The sequence below is a fragment of the Ascaphus truei genome, chromosome 14, assembly GCF_040206685.1.
Source record: "Ascaphus truei isolate aAscTru1 chromosome 14, aAscTru1.hap1, whole genome shotgun sequence".
Taxonomy (NCBI): domain Eukaryota; kingdom Metazoa; phylum Chordata; class Amphibia; order Anura; family Ascaphidae; genus Ascaphus; species Ascaphus truei.
In genome coordinates, this window is record NC_134496.1 from 58,136,568 (window position 1) to 58,156,252 (window position 19,685).

A 19,685-nucleotide genomic window follows, 5' to 3' on the forward strand; every position below is an offset into this window, starting at 1 on the left:
GCGTGATGATGTCGTGTCGAATCCTAATGACGTATCCTGACGTGTTTCGTCGCACACGGGCGACTTTTTCAAAGGTGATAATTGTACCAATCTAAGGCTGTGGATTTATGCCCTATGGGACCAGGGGGGCGGGGATAAAGGAACACCCCTTGCTAGCACCTCCCGCCCCGCGCGGGCAGCCAGCCACGGGGGCAGGAGGGGGGGGGGGACTCCGCAGCAACACACACTCCCTTTACTTACCCGTGCAGGTTTGAAGTCCTGGCAGCTCCATCCTGCGTTACGACTGGGTCACTACACGTGATCACGAAATCTGTATGTGTATATGTATATGTATGTATGTATATATATATATATGTATGTGTGTGTATAGCAAATGGAAATATTACTGTATGCTCATTTCCAACCCCGCCTTTCACCATTATCACCCAGCCCACAGATATATATATATATTTTTATATATATATCAGCAAGCACTCCAATGTAGATATCCAGAAAGGGGCCTGGTGTTAGTCCCATAAATAATGTAAAAAGTACAATATAATCCAGCAGAACAAAGAGAGACAGCACTCAAGAGGTAATTCAGCAAAATAATGTATTGAAACAGACACACAAATCCGACGTTTCGATCCCCAGAGGGATCTTTCTTCCAGGAAGAAGATCCCTCTGGGGTTCGAAACGTTGGATTTGTGTGTCTGTTTCAATACATTATTTTGCTTAATTACCTCTTGAGTGCTGCCCTGCTTTTATGGTAATGTACTCTATGTATGTATGTATGTATGTATGTGTGTGTGTGTGTGTGTATATGTATGTGTATATATGTATGTGTATATATATATATATATATACATATATACACACACACACACACACACATCTATATCACACGTGTATATATATATACACACACACACACACACACATATATATATATGTGTGTATATATATATATATATATATATATACACACACACACACATATATATATATATGTGTGTGTATATATATATATATATATATGTGTATGTATATATGTATGTATATACATACAGTTTGGTCTGCATATAATTGGACACTGACACAAGTTTTGTTATTTCGATTGTGTACCAAAATAAATTCAAGTTACAGTTAAATAACGAATATGGGCTTAAAGCGCAGTCTATCCGCTTTAATTTGAGGGTATTCCCATCCAAATTGGAGGAAGGGTTTAGGAATTACATCTCTTTAATATGTTGCCTCCTCTTTTTCAAGGGACCAAAAGTAATTGGACAATTGACTCAAAAGCTGTTTCATGGACAGGTGTGGCCTATTCCTTCGTTATTTAATCATCAATTAAGCAGGTAAAAGGTCTGGAGTTGATTCCAGGTGTGGCATTCTCATTTGGAAGCTGTTGCTGTGAACCCACAACATGCGGTCAAAGGAGCAAAAAAAAAAAAAAAAAGAAAATCCATCAGAGATAGCAGGAACATTAGGAGTGGCCAAATCAACAGTTTGGTACATTCTGAGAAAAAAGAACGCACTGGTGAGCTCTGCAACACAAAAAGGCCTGGACGTCCACGGAAGACAACCGGACGTGGATGATCGTAGGATCCTTTCCATGGTAAAGAAAAACCCCTTCACAACATCCAGCCAAGTGAAGAACACTCTAGGAGGTAGGCATATAATTATCCAAGTTTACCATAATGAGAAGACTCCACGGGACCAAATACAGAGAGCTCGCCAAAAGGTGCAAACCATTCATAAACCTCAAGAATAGAAAGGCCAGATTACTTTGCCAAACAATATCTAAAAAAGCCAGCCCAGTTCAGGAACCGCATTCTTTGGAAAAATGAAACTAAGATCAACCTGTACCAGAATGATGGGAAGAAAAAAGTATGGAGAAAGCTTGGAACGGCTCATCTGTAAAACACGGTGGAGGCAGTGTGATGGCATGGCTTACAATGGCACTGGGTCACTAGTGTTTAATGATGATGTGACAGAAGACAGAAGCAGCCGGATGAATTCTGAAGTGTATAGGGATATATTGTCTACTCAGATTCAGCGAAGTTGAGTGGACGATGCTTCACTTTACAGATGGACAATGACCCAAAACATATTGCGAAAGCAACCCAGGAGTTTTATTTTTAAGGCAAAGAAGTGGAATATTCTGCGAGGAGGAAACCCAGCATTGGGCGATGTCTGTGCATTCCAGACTTCAAGCAGTCATTTCCTGCAAAGGATTCTTGACAAAGTATTATAAATGAACATTTTATTTATGATTGGAGAAATAAACAATTACATTTGAGCCCCTGAAATAAGGGGACTGTGTATGAAAATGGTTGGAATTCCTAAACGTTTCATACACTATTTTTGTTCAACTCCTTGAATTAAAGCTGAAAGTCTGCCCTTCTATTGCATCTCGGTTGTTTCATTTCAAATTCATTGTGGTGGCGTACAGAGCCAAAATTATGAAAATTGTGTCGGTGTCCAATTATTTCCGGACCTATATATAGTTTAACTAAATAACCAAGTAATTATTATTATTATTAATATTAAAGTATTTAAACTTTATACATATTACCATATATGTTTTGGCAATTGGATATATTGTATCGATATGTGGAAGAATGACCATGGCGTTGGAAAAAAAGGGGGGGGGGAGAAAACAGTAATATGTCTCAATAAGCGTCATAGACAGATGTTGAGAGATACACTCACCCGTTGATGGTAAATATAGGCGTTTATCCACATCATTGGGATCTGGAACTTTGTTGTTTCTTCTGTATGGATAGATTATTTCCCACTTGGAATGGTTACTCTTCTTACTTGGATTATTTCTCAATTCAGGATGGACACCATATGAAAGTGGAAATACTGTAGATAAGAGACATATAGTGTAACACAGTTTTATTAAAATATAAAAAAATCTATGAACATATTGGTAATATACTCACACTGTGAGTCGTAAAACGGGCAGTTGGAGAGATTATAATCAAACTGAGTCTCTCACACTCAGTTTGTGCCCCGACTCACTGCTATCCGTGTGCTGGGAGTCTGTTAGTGAATTGTCCTGCTCAGTTTACTGGCGCCTGGTTTCCCTGACTGCTGCACACTTCCACGTCACGTGTCTGCTCCCAGTCTCGAGATCTCTCGCTCGCTCCGATCACTCGCTCGCTCCGGTCACTCGCTCTGGAGCTATTCTTCTTAAAGGGGCTTTTTTATCGGGTCTCTCTCCAACTCTAGCCTCTGTCTGCGTTACCAGCGAACAAACAATCACCCGACGTTTCACCAAATGTGGCTTCTTCAGGGGTTTAATGTTTATGTTGGCACACCTGTCCCTATCTATATACTCAGTTTGACTCTGCTCTGGAAGCTGCCCTCTCTTATGGTGGCCTTTCTTTCTCCCACACTCCGCGCCCTGATGGCAGGGGTGGAGGTGTGGGGCTCCTGCTCTCCTCTCTCTGCCGTTACCGAACCTTTCCTATTCCTCCCTCTCATGCTTTTCCCTCCTTTGAGGCTCACACTGTGCAGATCTTCTCTCCTCTCCCTGTCCACGTGGCAGTCATCTATCGCCCACCTTCCTCTACTCATTCTCCTTCTGCCTTTCTCTCTCACTTTGAATTCTGGCTCTCTTTCTTTCTTTCCTCCGACTCCCCTGTTCTTCTCTTTGGGGACTTCAATTGCCACATTGATGACCCCTCTCTCCCTTGGGCTTCCCGCTTTCTCTAACCTCTTCTTTTGGCCTTCAACAGTGGACTGAAGCCAGCACACACAAGGATGGCCACTACCTCAACCTGGTTTTCATTAAAAACTTCTCTCTCCGATATCTCTATTTCCCCCTTTCCTCTCTGACCATCACCTCATCTCATTCTCTCTATCTCGCTCATCCCCTTCTCCAACTCCATCTACCCCCTGGTTTTGCAGAAACCTGTGCTCTATTCACCTACCTGACTTTGAGTCCACTTTACGCTCCTCCCTCTCCTCTCTCAGCTCTGCTACAGACCCTGACAACCTGGTCAGGAACGACAACTCTGCCTTATCCTCCTCTTCTTGATCTGCATGCCCCGCTTTCTCTCTGCCGTCCTCACCCTTCTATCCCCAGACCCTAGCTAAATTCCCACACGCGCATGCTGCGTTCCTTCACTCGTTCCTCTGAATGCCTCTGGAGGCATTTTTGTTTCTCTTGGCTCAATTTCACCAACATTATGTTGGAGAAAATGTCCTTAAAATGTATTTCCTGCCATTACAGTAGGTTCTTATTTCTGAAAACAAAATGCTTAACTAGAAAAAAATCAGTGCAAATATAATAATTCCTTGACGCTCCAATCGGGTTATTTTTGTTGCTGTGTAATTGAAAATGCTTAACTGTCTGTGAACTAGATCAATTAAAGTCTATTTTCCCTGTTTTGTTCTGTTCATATGTATAATTTAAGCCAGCCGTGCGAATGTCATTGGATTTTACTACAGGCAGTGATTGAAACTTGGTCATTTGTGGTCTACCTTTTCTCCACCCAGTGCATTAAACCAGGCAGTCCCAGTGGATCTTCCTAGTCAAATGCGTATACTGTAGCATCCTACCTGCTAATCATCCTCACTTCCTGGCTTTCAGTCTGCCTAGTTATCAGCTAACAAAAGAACAGCAGCTTTTCATCCCTGCAGACCTTGGAGGCAAGAAAATCATGAGGAGAAGCAAATTTAATTGCTTTTTTTACCCTTATTTTGAATTTACTGCAGCAATGAACAATACCTTTTTAGACATGTAACCGGTATAATGTGCTCCATGGCAAAACTGTTAAGGGGAAAACAATGAACGCAAGGCACCAGGATTCTTGCTCAGTGATTTGGATGTGCTGCTGCTGTAATTCTATCTGCAGTTCTTGCTGATCCTTCAGCACTCGGCAGCTGGTAAAGGAGTAAGACTGCCCGGCAACCACCTGCAGAGCTGCAGAGATGAATTACATTTTCGGAAACAACACACTTCTATACTCCCGCGCCAATCGAGGAGGCAATACTAGCTCCAGCCATAGCTCTGTAGGCCCAAAACAGAAGCCTTGGGCAAAGAAGAGCTCAGCAGAAGAGCTTAGGGCTGATCCTGAACCTTCACGATGGCAGCAAATCGTGGCTTTTTTCACTCGCCGACACGGCTTTATTGACTGCATCTCCGTAGCTGCCAGCTCCACCCCGGTAACTAACCACTTGTTGGCATGATTTTTTTAAAAATTATTATTTGTTAGAGGAATTTTGAAATTAATTTCTTTAAATACATGTTTGGGTTTAAACTGAATGTTTACATAGGTTCAATGCAAAAAAAATAAAAATATTTCCGATAATGTATCTGTAACGAAATCTTTCATTTAGGCTCATGTAAAAGCTAAATTGTGCTATATTTGGCCTGAGATTAAATACATTCTTGATTTCATAAATGCGCCATATTCCAATCCACTTAACGTGATGGAATATCGCTTTTATTTTTTATTGTTTGTCCTGGTTCTTGTCCAAAAGAAAGTGATCATCCTGGTACATTTGTTTCATATACAATGTTTATTTTAAATTGGTTTAAAGGTTTTTGGCAGTGGTTCATAATTTCTGCCTAAACAAGTATATTCATTGGAGTGCTACTGCAGAAATGCTAAAACATGCTTTTAGTATCATTGTAGCCGAAATCATTCAGAATGTGTTTGTTTTCTTGCAGCTTACATCTCTATTCACTGGTGCATACATTATAAACACCGATATTGTGGTATATTAATTTTATTATGTTATTTATAGTGACTGACTGTTCCATACATAATTTAATGATAATTGATGTATACTTGAAATATATATAGTTTGTGCTTATTCTTTGTTCCATTCCACCTGATCCTTCCTTGATATTAATCTTTAACTCTATCTCTGCAGTTTAATCTGTTTATCTTGTGAGCGTATATTACAGGGTTCACAGTAGAGAACTGAAACTGATGTCACAATGGGGATTGCTCAAATAACCTATTAAGAAGGGCCAGAAATACAGTTGCAAACAGAATAAGTCGAATAAACTTCTTTGCACTTTCAGTGGTTATTTATTCTTATGAAATGAAAACTCAGGAGAACCTGGTTCAATTCCCGGTGTCGGCTCCTTGTGACTTTAGGCAAGTCACTTTATCTCCCTTTGCCTCGGGTACCAAAAACATAGATTGTAAGCTCATCTGGGCAGGGACTGTCTGTAATATTTCTATATGCTGCGTACCGCACACTACAGGCATACCCCGCATTAATGTACGCAATGGGACCGGAGCATGTATGTAAAGCGAAAATGTACTTAAAGTGAAGCACTACCTTTTCCCCACTTATTGATGCATGTACTGTACTGCAATCGTCATATACATGCATAACTGATGTAAATAACGCATGTGTAATAGGCTCTATAGTCTCCCCGCTTGCGCACAGCTTTGGTACAGGTAGGAAGCCGGTATTGCTGTTCAGGACGTGATGACAGGCGCATGCGCGAGCTGCCGTTTGCCTATTGAGCGATATGTACTTACTCGCGAGTGTACTTAAAGTGAGTGTACTTAAAGCGGGGTATGCCTGTATACTGTAATTGTGAAGCGCTTTGAGTCCCGTTGGTAGAAAAGCACTATATGAAAAAACTTTATTATTTTTATTATCTCCCAAAGGTATTTAAACACAAGGTTACCTTGTTACAAGAGACACAAAGAATGATCAAATTCTGGCCTATTTGAATGGAAATGTTGACTCCGTGATATAAAAGTGTCTTTCCTGGAAATCAAGCTAATCGGGAAGTTAAACGCTTTAGTTGCAGTGAAGGTATAGAATACTGTTTAAAATGTCTTCTTCCACACCAGACCCACCTGTCACATACGGGGCACCTATGAGCATGTGACCTGCATACGTACGGGACAAGGATTAATACACAGCTCTCAAACTGGCCCAGTTTTGACCTTCACAAAGGTCTCTCAAATGAACAATATTTCGACTCAGTCCCTCCCAATATACCATCGATCACAAACAGCACACAAGTGAGCACATGATTAGATATGCAACCAGGGTTAATACACGTGGCTACTCTAGCTAACTTGCCGTTCTCCTCCGCAAGTTGCCTTCAGTGAGTTAATTTTAACCCCTTACTCAATTGCAATCATGTCTATCCGCTGCAACCACCCAAGAAGTATGCAAAATATGTCATTTATGCATATCTGCCAGGGTCTCTAATCCATGTTTATTATAGAGAAAACGATGCGCACACAAAAATCTGTTGTAACAAAATGTTTCCGAAATGTAAATTACTCTCTACAGTGTGTGCAACAGTTCAGTTCAATCGGAGCCCCAAAGCATTACTTATTAATATATATATATATATATAACGGCTCCCATAGCTTAATACTGTGTTTTAATATAAAAAGTAAACACGCATGTGAATTACGAACACTTACAATAAGCAAGATAAAATAAGGCAATGAGTAAAGTCTTGTATTCACCCGTTGGAGCCTCCGTGGATAATAGCTGTGTGCAGAGTCCAACACACTCCTGTTGTGGGCGTCAGGGGGATGCGCGCAGATCCACCCCCTGGTGTTGAATCCCACGAGAGTATGTGTCCACCGGAGTACAAGGAGCTGACACGGCAGTTACACCTATATTTAAAAAGGGCGCTAGATCACAACTGGGGAAATACAGACCTGTAAGCCTGACTTCAATAGTGGGGAAACTACTTGAAGGTTTAATATGGGATAATATTCAGGAATACGAAATGGAAAACAAAATTATTAGTAATAGCATGGATTTATGAAGGATAGATTGTAGATGAGGTTGAAAAATGATGTACGTCCATCAAGTTCAACCTATGCTAAATTTAGACAACAGATACTTTATCCTATATCTATACTTACTTATTGATCCAGAGGAAGGCAAACAAAAAACCCCAGTGTCATATCATCCAATGATATCTCATAAGGGGAAAAAGAAATTCCTTTCTGACTACAAGAATTGGCAATCGGATTAATCTTGGATCAACATCCTTCCCATGTATACTTATTTGGTATATCCCTTCATAAATCCATGCTATTACTAATAATGTTGTTTTCCATTAGGTATTCCTGAATATTATCCCGTATTAATAAACCTTCAAGTAGTTTCCCCACTATTGAAGTCAGGCATACAGGTCTGTAATTCCCCGGTTGTGATCTAGCTCCCTTTAAAATATTTATACAGTGCTTAGATTACAGAAAAAGATTACAAGAACATAGAATTACAATAAATGCAGAACAGTTTCTTAAAATAACACGATAAAACATGAAACAGTAATTACTATACAGTACATTTACATATGTCATAGGTTTCCCCAGAGAGGTCACTGGTGTAGAAAGATGAACTCACTTGTTTGATCCCAAAACACACCTCTGTTGAATTCTGATTTCATAACTCATGGGCAAGATTTATATACCATTCTTCTCCCATTGACACAACATAAGCCCACCCCTGTCGTAAATCAGCTGCTAGATTTGGCGTTTTTTACGACTTAGAAGAAGAAAAATCTCAACTTTTGTCGTTTTGACCTTATTGCATTCGTCTACTGGTCACAATTACAATTCTCTAATTCTTACGCTTATGAATTACTGGCAGGCCCATAATTTTTTCATTTTAATACAATCCTCTAACAAAGTCGTGACCTGGTTGGTCACCCCTCTCAAGGGTTTAACAAGCCATAAAACATTTCTTTGTATTTTTTTCAAATCAATCTGTAGCCATATTAACCCCTGAAGTACCAGATTGATTAAACTACTTGATATTCCCCACCATTTATTTTCATTACACCACTTTATAGTTTTTCATATCTGACTATATCAAAGCAAATATATTCCTATAATAGTCATCACATTTTGGAAAGGTAATAGTGTTTTCTTTACTCTCTATAAGTTCTTTCTCTAATAAGAAACACATTTTCTGCCACGTCTTGCTAGATCCCCGCATTAATAATGGAGATCTTGAACAAGTGTTGCCAAAGTTCAAAGTGAAAGCTTGCAGTTGGTTTATTTAACCCCTAACTGCTAAACGTACCTGATAATAACTTGCATCATTATTACCATTATTCTGTTGGCCATAGTTGTAAAATGAAAACTGGTAATATTAAAGAGATCCAAGCGCGTTTCCCCCCCCCCCCCTAATACAAAATGAATGCACAGCACAGCTATTGCAACCCTATTAATTTCAGCTTGGGTTACCCCCTGATTTCAGAAGTACTTACCTCCATATGGGGTGCTGGTAGTCATTCCAGGTGTTACTATATGACTGCTTTTCCAAGCTCCGGGGCCCTACGGGCAAATAGGAAGCAGTGACGTCAACCAGTGTGGCTTCCTATTGGCCCATAGGACCGGGGGCTGAAAACGGCAGGATATACCGGCACCCCCTTCAAAGGTAAGTATCTCCGGAAGCAAGGGGTCCCAAGAGCTGAAATTAACAGTGTTCAGCTTCGGAGACACCGTATTTCAAACCTGTATGGGGGAGAGAAAAAAACTGCTTCCATTGCTCCTAATCTGCTCAATTCTTTTTCTCTATGGTGATCTGGAATAATCAGAATTCCCACAGTCCTTTTTCATTGTGCTTGCCTATTTATATCAAAACAATAACCTAAAGCAGGGGAGCGCAAACTGTTGAAGCTGCGGCGCCTTGTCTTTCCTTCCCCGGCTCTCGCGCCCCCCCTCCCCCCACCTTGTATCCGCATCAAAATGAATGACGCTGTGGGGTCATGGTGATGCGTCACACAGCCGGCTAAATCCCGGTAAGTGGAGTATTGCAGGGGCGTCACGCGATCCCCCAGCATTTAATTAAATGCCTGGGGGAAAGCGTGCGGGGCCTCTAAAACCGCCTGCGCCCCCCAGCAAAATCTCCTGTCCCCCCTGGGGGTGCATGCCCCCCAGTTTGCGCACCCCTGACCTAAAGCATCACACAAACTAGAATCAAATATACCTGTAATACATTTTTAATGTTGTTTCAGCTTCTCACTGCCCATTTTAAAGGAGAAAATGATACTTGCTCTATTGTAATAGGACCTGCAGATTTCTTTGAATGAAACGCTTTGAACACATTGATACTTCATACCCGATCACATTTCTCTACAGCAATTGTATTCATTATTTATGGATGTGTAATGAAAGTGTTTTTTCCCCTTTATTTTTATATTGTTTGGATTTAACCACCAACAATGCAGGAAGATATTACGTTTTGCTAATGGCAGGTTCACGTTTTTTGGATATGTGCACATTTTTATGGAACTGCCAAAATCCCCGTTATGTTACTGATGTACAATTTATTTTTTAAACTACAATTTTTATTTTGTTGGTTGTAAATGCCCTAATTTAAAATGAGTTTACATCACTGTGAATGTCAGCTATTTTGTAAAGCGTTGACTTCATATTACCATGGCTTTAGGCTGCAGGAATAGAAAATCAGAATTCCAATTCTGTATAAAATGACTGAGTGCATCTCTGGGGAGGGGAGAGAAACCTGGTACTTCTCTAGTACTTTATGGTTGTACATTCTACTTTCTATATTGGAATGCAGAAATTGGAGCATGATTGACTAAGGATGAGCAGAAGTGTACCCCTGCTGTTTCGTTAAATTGATTGTTGATTGATCTTAACTTTTTGTCTTCTTCTTGGAAATTATCAATGTGGGAAGTTTGCTTTATGCATTGGTGGTGAGAAAGTCTAGAGCAGGGGGATTGCGGATTCAGTTATGTAATAATATATATATATTTTTTTTATCACGAGCATAGATGCCGGAGAACATGCACAATGTGGACAGTGGAGATGTATGGAAACTATGACAATATATATTATATAAAAGTTATTTAAGTACCGTAATAACAAAAAAATCAGAAAAGAATATATAGGACCCGTTCAGTGTGAGATGGGCAGGATGATTATTGATGAGGACAAAACAGAGGCATTAAACAAATTATTTGCTTCTGTGTTTACCAGGGCCCCGATGGCATTAATCCAAGAGTTCTTAAGGAGTTGGGTTCAGTAATAGCCAAACCATTACATTTAATATTTAAGGACTCCATTTCCACAGGCTCAGTACCAGAAGATTGGTGTAAAGCAGATGTGGTGCCTATATTTAAAAAGGGAGCTAGATCACAACTGGGGAAATACATACCTGTAAGCCTGACTTTAATAGTGGGGAAACTATTTGAAGGTTTAATATGGGATAATATTCAGGAATACGAAATGGAAAACAAAATTATTAGTAATAGCATGGATTTATCAAGGATAGATTGTAGATGAGGTTGAAAAAAGACGTGTGTCCATCAAGTTCAACCTATGCTAAATTTAGACAACAGACACTTTATCATATATCTATACTTGCTTATTGATCCAGCGGAAGGCAAACAAATTCCCCATTGTCATATCATCCAATGATATCTCATAAGGGGAAAGAGAAATTCCTTCCTGACTCCAAGAATTGGCAATCGGATTAATCCTTGGATCAACATCCTTCCCATGTATACTTATTTGGTATATCCCTTCATAAATCCATGCTATTATAAATAATGTTGTTTTCCATTAGGTATTCCTGAATATTATCCCGTATTAAACATTCAAGTAGTTTCCCCACTATTGAAGTCAAGCTTACAGGTCTGTAATTCCCCGGTTGTGATCTAGCTCCCTTTTAAAATATAGGCACCACATCTGCTTTACGCCAATCTTGTGGTACTGAGCCTGTGGAAATGGAGTCCTTGAATATTAAATGTAATGGTTTGGCTATTACTGAGCTTAACTCCTTGAGAACTCTTGGATGTATGCCATCGGGGCCAGGTGCCTTATTTACTTTAATTTTTTCAAGTCGCTTATGAACTTCTTCCTCCGTTAACAATTGTTCATTAATATGGAGGTTGTGGCTTCCTCCTGCGGCACTACTATTGAACTTGATTCTTCCCTGGTAAACACAGGCAAAGAATTTGTTTAATACCTCTGCTTTTTCCTTATCTCCAATAATCTGCCTACCCATCTCACACTATATTTTCTTTTCTCATTTTTTTGTTATTAAAGTACTTAAAGAACATTTTAGAGTTGACCTTACTTTCTATTGCAATCCTTTTTTCATTATCCATTTTTGCTAATTTGATTGCCCTTTTGCAATTTTTGTTGCATTCCTTATGATTCTGATACGATGTCTCCGTCCCTTCTGACTTAAAAAGAATTTAAACGCCTTCCACTTCTTGTCCATTTCCTCCCCTACCTGTTTATTTAGCCACACTGGTTTTGACTTCTTTCTTTTATAGTTATTACCCAATGGTATACACTGATAAGTGTGCTTTTCTAACAATGTTTTAAAGACTGCCCATTTATCTTCTACATTTTTCCCTGCAAAAACATCATCCCAGTGTATTACTTATAGATTAGACCTCAGTTTATTAAAATCTGCCTTTCTAAAGTTTAAGGTCTTTGTTGAACCCAAGTAATCTGTTTTTTGATAATTTATTTCAAATGAGACCATGTTATGATCACTGGTACCCAAATGTTCCAGGACTTGAATATTTGTTATTACTTCTACATTGTTTCATATTACCAAATCCAGTACTGCCCCTCTCCTGGTTGGTTCCTCAATAATTTGGGTCATATAATTGTCTTTAAGCACCCCCAAAAACCTGTTTCGTTTTGTTGTAATGTTAATCTCATTGCCCCAGTCTATGTCTGGATAATTAAAATCCCCCATTATGCAAACATGACCCAGTTTTGATGCCATCCCTATTTGCAAGAGTATTTTAGTTTCCTGAATCTCACAGATATTTGGTGGTTTATAGCATATTTCCACAAACATTTTCTTTATACTTTTACCTCCACTGCTAATTTCTATCCACAAAGTCTTTACATTTTCATCATTCCCTTCATAGACATCATCCCTTATAATAGGTTTTAGATCCGGTTTAACATATAAACATACTCCACCTCCCCTTCTATTTGTTCGATGCTTCCGAAAAAGGTAATAACCCTCTAAATGAACTGTCCAGTCATGAGTCTCATCCCACCATGTTTCAGTAATGCCTACAGTATGATATCATACTGCTCCCTTTCAGCTATTAATTCAAGCATTCAGGCTCCCCCATTTTCTGTCAGGCTTCTTGCATTAGCAAGCATGCATTTCAGTTTTTTTTTTAGCCTGTACTATTATCTTATCTGCTCCTTCCTTTCTGCGCCCACTTGGTTTAGTCTTTAGAAGTTTTCTAGTATTATTTGTATTTACTATCGGTGTCTCACTGCTTGTCAAACTCACACTTGCCCCCATTCTACCTCCATAACCCCTTGTATTCCATTTAGTTAATTATCTGTTTCATTCCCCTCCCCCCTCCAGACCTCCAGATGAGGTTTAATACAGATAAATGTAAGGTTATGCATTTGGGAAGCAAGAATAAACAGGCGACTTATAAGTAAAATGGGGATATATTGGGGGAATCCTTGATGGAGAAGAATTTAGGAGTGCTTGTAGACAGCAGGCTTAGCAATAGTGCCCAAAGTCATGCAGTAGCTGCAAAGGCAAACAAGATCTTATCTTGCATCAAACGGGCAATGGATGGAAGGGAAGTAAACATAATTATAATCCTTTATAAAGCATTAGTAAGACCACACCTTGAATATGGAGTCCAATTTTGGGCACCACTCCTTAGAAAAGACATTATGGAACTAGAGAGAGTGCAGAGAAGAGCGACCAAATTAATAAAGGGGATGGATGATCTAACTTATGAGGAGAGGCTAGCTAAATTAGATTTATTTACATTAGAAAAGAGGCGTCTAAGAGGGGATATGATAACTATATAAATATATCCGGGGACAGTACAAAGAGCTTTCAAATAAACTATTCATCCTAAGGGCAGTACAAAGACTTAGGGGCATTTCTTAATGTTGGTGGAAAGGAGATTTCGCCAGCAACAAAGGAAAGGGTTCTGTACAGTAAGGGTAGTTAAAATGTGGAATTCCTTACCCATGGAGACTGTGATGGCAGACACAATAGATTTGTTCAAAAAAAGTTGGACATCTTTATAGAAAGGGAAAGCTCTGCAGGTATATACCAAATAAGTATACATGGGAAGGATGCTAATCCAGGGAGTAATCTGATTGCCAATTATTGGAGTCAGGAAGGAATTTATTTTTCCCCTTATTAGATATTATTGGATGATATGACACTGGGGTTTTTTTTCCCCTTCCTCTGTATCAATATACTGTAAGTACGGATATAGCATAAAGTAATTTATTCTATTAATTAAGAATCAATGCATTCACCCGTTCAGTCCAGATTCTGTATTGTGTTCTTTTTCTCAATCTTGATTTCTATAATAAATTGGCATCAGGTTTTCTTCTATTGTGGTTTATTACTTAAATATGTTTAGTACATGAGGCATTGACCACTTTTCTTTCAGACAAATTTAAGTAAACTAAGTTGCTCCCTGCTACTCATGACTGTCGTAATAATTTTACAGACAAAAATAGTTGAAATAGAAAAATAGCTGTACGTTATACTTGTCACCATAACAATATTGTTTAATTTGAACTACACTTAAAAAAGACCTGATCTAAATTTAGGTGTGTAAAAAAAAAAAAGGTTATTGCTGTTAATGTCTTGTTATATTGCTTCTGACCAACGCTAAGAAAACTATTTCCAAAATGTTTAAATGCAGCATAACCAGGGCTAACTTTGCTTAATTAATTAACAAATGCTCAAATGTCTTGCTACTCAGCACCTAAACCTGTACATTGTAAATACATGTATAATCAGCATTACAATAAATGTTTGTAACTGGATACTTTTTGCAAGTAATTACATTATTATTTTGTCCTTGTATTTGGCAGAGATGGTCTGTAATGTAATTTACTTTTACACTATCTGGTACACTTGTTTGTTTTTCAGTAGTATAGCAATTGACTCAATGTAGATTGCCTCATCTACACACCTTTCAACGCCCCCCATACCTGCTGCATCCTCGGTCGCGCCCCCCTCACCTCTAATGATTCGTGAAATTACGCTGCGGGGTTATGTGATGTCACGTGATCCGCGGTGGCATTTGACGGTGCGTCTCCATGGTAACGGGTGTCATTTGACACCGCGTTTCCATGGAGACGCATGGACAAGAAGCCGGTAAGTACATTTTACAGAGGCCTCGTGCAATCTAACCGCCCTGCGCCCCCCCCAATAGTCTCACACACCCCAGTTTGCGCACAGCTGCACTATAACATTAATGCAATATTCAGTGTCTAGCAAACATTAATTTGGGTTCTGCAATTAACCACTTACTCAGATATTCTTATATCTGCATTGTGTTTCCAAATGAAAAATCTGTTTTGTCACGATGGAGTTTGACCCCAAACCATATTGGTAAGTAAGATTGCTGACCATGGCAGTATTACAGTATGTAGTAAAGTGCTGAGACTGAATGTTCTATACCATAGTTCTTCCATTAGTTCTCCAAAGGGGCCAGATCTGGAAACATGTAGACGCAGAAGGGCTGTCTGATTATTGTAATGTAATTTTATGTATATTTAAAGACTAAAATAGTAAAATCCTGCAAGCCGTTATAACACTTGTACCATATAGATTTACATTACCTTAACTTACAAGTGACTTTCTGTGTTAAAAACGGCACTTGGCTGCCTAAGCAACTAGTATGAAATTAGCAGGACCACATCAAGACTGCAGGCCGCCAGTTGAAGATCTGTGCTCTTTACCATTTGAGTTGGAGAGCAGTTTCGTGCTGAGACTGACCATTTGTACAGGTTTTGGTTCTTTTTCTGGTAATCTTTATTTGATTTCATGTCGTATCCCTGATGTCTTTGCTTTTAGAGACTAATATTAGAGGAGAATAGAAAAACAATTTGTTCACTTTATTACTTGTTTTACTTAAAATTAAGCTGTATTAAACTTCGCCTCTCCCCTTCCTAACATTTTATGGTTTAAAGATTTACTGTATTCATTTAAAGCTGCAGTTCAGTCAATATCCTGCATGTGTGTTTTTTTTTTAATAAATCAGTTCTGTACTGTGAGAAAATACTTGTAGCATTTTCTTTTTTTTTGTAAAAAACAACTTTGAAAGACAATTTGTAATGTATTCTAAAAAAACAGCATTTTTGTTTCTATAGCAACCCTTTAGAAAGGCACAACCCCTTCCTTTTCTGTAACAGGCTCTGGCACACCCCTTTGTGAGTCCTGCCCCCTCCACAGCCGTGCACGTGCATGAGCACAAATGTATCAGTCATTGCCTGGTCACATGATCTTCCCCACAGAATTGTCAGAGCAGCAGAAGAGTGTAGCTCAGAATGAATGAATTCAACCTTATTCCATTGCACGTGTGTAGTTAATGTTAAATACTGTATTAACAACTTATTTAAAATCAAATCTGTATATATATCATACTGTAAACAATGTGTATATTTAATTTTGTGTGAATGTGTACAATTCAATGTGTGTGTTATTAAAATTAATAATGGCTTGTTCTTGTATAGCGCTGCTAGTTTTACATAGCACTTTACAGAGACATTTTGCAGGCACAGGGCCCTGCGGAGCTCAGGTGTGTATGTATGTGTGTGTATGATATAGATATATATGCACACGCACGCATATACATGCACACATACACATGTACATGCGCACACACACATGCACACGCACACATACACATGCGCACACACACGCACACATATACACACACAAACATGCGCGCACGCACACATACATGCGCACACTCACACATACACAAACATGCGCACACGCACGTATACATGCGCACACGCACACATACACACACGCACACAAACATGCGCACACATACATAGACACGCACACACAGTGTGTATGTATATGTGTGTATATATTTATGGTATTGCTTGACCTGAGGAAGAGAGGAAAACTCTTGAAAGCTTGTCCCATGACACAAATTCTTGGTCCAAATAAAAAAAGGTATCAACAAATACTGAAGACCTTATACAGGTAAACCCCGTTATAACGCGGTCCTCGGGGTCCACCCCGAGACCACCGCGTTACTAACGGGGTCGCGGGAAAAAAAATGGCCGCCGCTTTAGCGCATATTCACCCTGCGGGACAGGAGATGGGAGCGGGGATGTCCCTCTGGTCCCCGCTTCCCCCTGTCACCGCGGGACAGGCTGCGGGACAGGAGATGGGAGCGGGGATGTCCCTCCGGTCCCTGCTTCCCCCTGTCACCGCGTGACAGGCCGCGGGATGGGAGGGGGATGCCCCTCCGGTCCCCGCTTCAGGAGGAGCAGAGGGAACTGGCAGGCAACATCCACACCTCACGAGCCGCACGGCGCATGCGCACGCGCACGGCGAACGTGAGGGGTGCCTGCATAAGTTTCCTAAAGTGATCGCTGTCGGGATGTGCTGCTTTGGAGACAGGTAAGCACAGTCTCCGGAAGACCGCTAACCCCCCCCCCCCCCGCCGCAGCACAGGGCCCTCGCGCAGCAGTACAGGGCCCGCCGTAGCGCAGGGTCGTCCTGCCACTCAGCCGCAGCGCAGGGCCCCACCACCCCAACACAGCACAATGACGTCCCACCCCCCGCCCCGGGCCGTAACACCAACCTAGAGGGGAGGGGGACACACCGGACGCTCGGACACCCTTTCCCCTGGCTGTGAGGGGGTTAATGTTGAAGAGGCACCACAGAGGTTGGGTTACCTTGCTGTGTGTGTGTGTGAGCAGTGTGTGTCAGTGTGAGCAGTGTGTGTCAGTGTGAGCAGTGTGTGTGCAGTGTGTGCAGTGTGTGTCAGTGTGAGCAGTGTGTGTCAGTGTGAGCAATGAGCAGTGTCAGTGTGTGCAGTGTGAGCAATGAGCAGTGTCTGTGCAGTGTGTGTCAGTGTGAGCAGTGTGTGTGTCAGTGTGTGTCAGTGTGCAGTGTGTGTCAGTGTGAGCAGTGAGTGTGAGCAGTGAGTGTGGGCAGTGAGTGTGGGCAGTGAGTGTGTGCAGTGAGCAAAAAAAAAATTACTTTTTAATTTTTTTTTTTTTTTAAACGGGAGCCACGGGAAAACCGCGTTATAACCGAATCGCGGTATAGCGAGGCGCGTTATAACGGGGTTTACCTGTATATTCTGGTGCGTGTATATCTTATACTATATTAGTGAAAGCACTGTATGCCTGCCTGCCTGCCTGCCTGCCTGCATGCATGCATGCCAGCCTGCCAGCCTGCCTGCCTGCTGGATGTCCGGTGTCCCTAGGGGAAATCTCATTGGTCCCTTGGGCCGCCCCCGCACACCTCTCATTGGCCTGAGGCGGAGTGACGGCCCAAAGGACACACAGGGACACAAACACACACACAGGGACACACACACACACACACACACACACACACACACACACACACACACACACACACACACACACACACACACACACACACACACTCTCACACACTCTCACACACTCTCACACACACACACACAGGGACACACACACACACACACAGTAGGGGGGGGTGTACATTAGCAGCATTGTATAACCCGGGGGGGGGGGGGCTCACATACCCGCCTTCGCCTCCGCCTCTTCCTCCCCGAAATCAGCCTCCACACCCGCGCGCACGTCCTCCTCTCCCCGTGTCTCCCGCGCTTTCAAACACCCCCCCCCCCCCCCCCCCGGCGCCGCTACAGTGAGCGGAGGAGCGAGTGCCCGGGACACAGCGGGGGAGCGGCCACAACAAGCTGCCTCCCGCCTCAGTTCCACGTGGGAGCGGCCGGACGGGTGAGTGAGCGGCCTTCACCCACCCCTCACCCCCCTTCAAATCACCTCCCCTCCACCCCCCCCCCCCCCCCGGCGCCGCTACAGTCAGCGGAGCGAGCGAGCGCCCGGGACACAGCGGGGGAGCGGCCACAACAAGCTGCCTCCCGCCTCAGATCCACGTGGGAGCGGCCGGACGGGTGAGTGAGCGGCCGGACGGGTGAGGGAGCGGCCTTCACCTCCCCTCACCCCCCTTCACCTCCCCTCACCCCCCTTCACCTCACCTCCCCTCACCCACCCCTCACCTCCCCTCACTCCACTTCCCTTCCCTTCCACCTCCCTCCACCCCCCCTTCACCTCCCCTCCACCCCCCCTTCACCTCCACCCCCCCTCCACCCCCCCTTCACCTCCACCCCCCTTCACCTCCCCTTCACCCCCCACCTCCCCTTCACCCCCACCTCCCCTTCACCCCCCCCACCCCCCCTTCACCTCCCCTCCACCCCCCCTTCACCTTCCCTCCACCCCCCCTTCACCTCCCCTCCACCCCCCCCCTTCACCTCCCCTCCACCCCCCCCCTTCACCTCCCCTCCACCCCCCCCCTTCACCTCCCCTCCACTCCCCCCCTTCACCTCCCCTCCACCCCCCCCCTTCACCTCCCCTTCACCTCCCCTCCACCCCCCCCTTCACCTCCCCTCCAACCCCCCTTCACCTCCCCTCCACCCCCCCCCTTCACCTCCCCTCCACCCCCCCCTTCACCTCCCCTCCACCCCCACCCTTCACCTCCCCTCCACCCCCACCTTCACCCCCCCTTCACCTTCCCTTCACTCCCCCCTTACAACCTCCCACCACCTCCTCACCACCTCCACCCCCTTCCCACCTCCCCCCACCCCCCTTCCAACTCCCCACCACCTCCCCCCCTTCACACACGTGTACACACACACATGTGTACACACACACATGTGTACACACACACACATGTGTACACACACACACACGTGTATACAC

General features: G+C 42.5%; 1 protein-coding gene across 27 annotated transcripts in view; it reads left to right on the top strand.

Moving 5' to 3' along the window:
• The window catches only part of DLG1 (discs large MAGUK scaffold protein 1), a 257,330-nt gene that overhangs the window by 84,231 nt on the left and 153,414 nt on the right, over positions 1 to 19,685 (top strand). For 2 of the 27 annotated variants that reach the window (XM_075571149.1, XM_075571152.1), the window contains exon 1: positions 4,569 to 5,160. The exons of 21 other annotated variants lie outside the window; for them this stretch is intronic. In XM_075571149.1, coding sequence (XP_075427264.1) covers positions 4,927 to 5,160 — 234 coding nt within the window. In that variant the 5' untranslated portion in view covers positions 4,569 to 4,926. Of the gene's footprint in view, positions 1 to 4,568; positions 5,161 to 19,685 lie in introns of those variants that run through there. 4 more of the 27 variants (XM_075571153.1, XM_075571155.1, XM_075571154.1 and 1 more) reach the window with 3 other exon arrangements.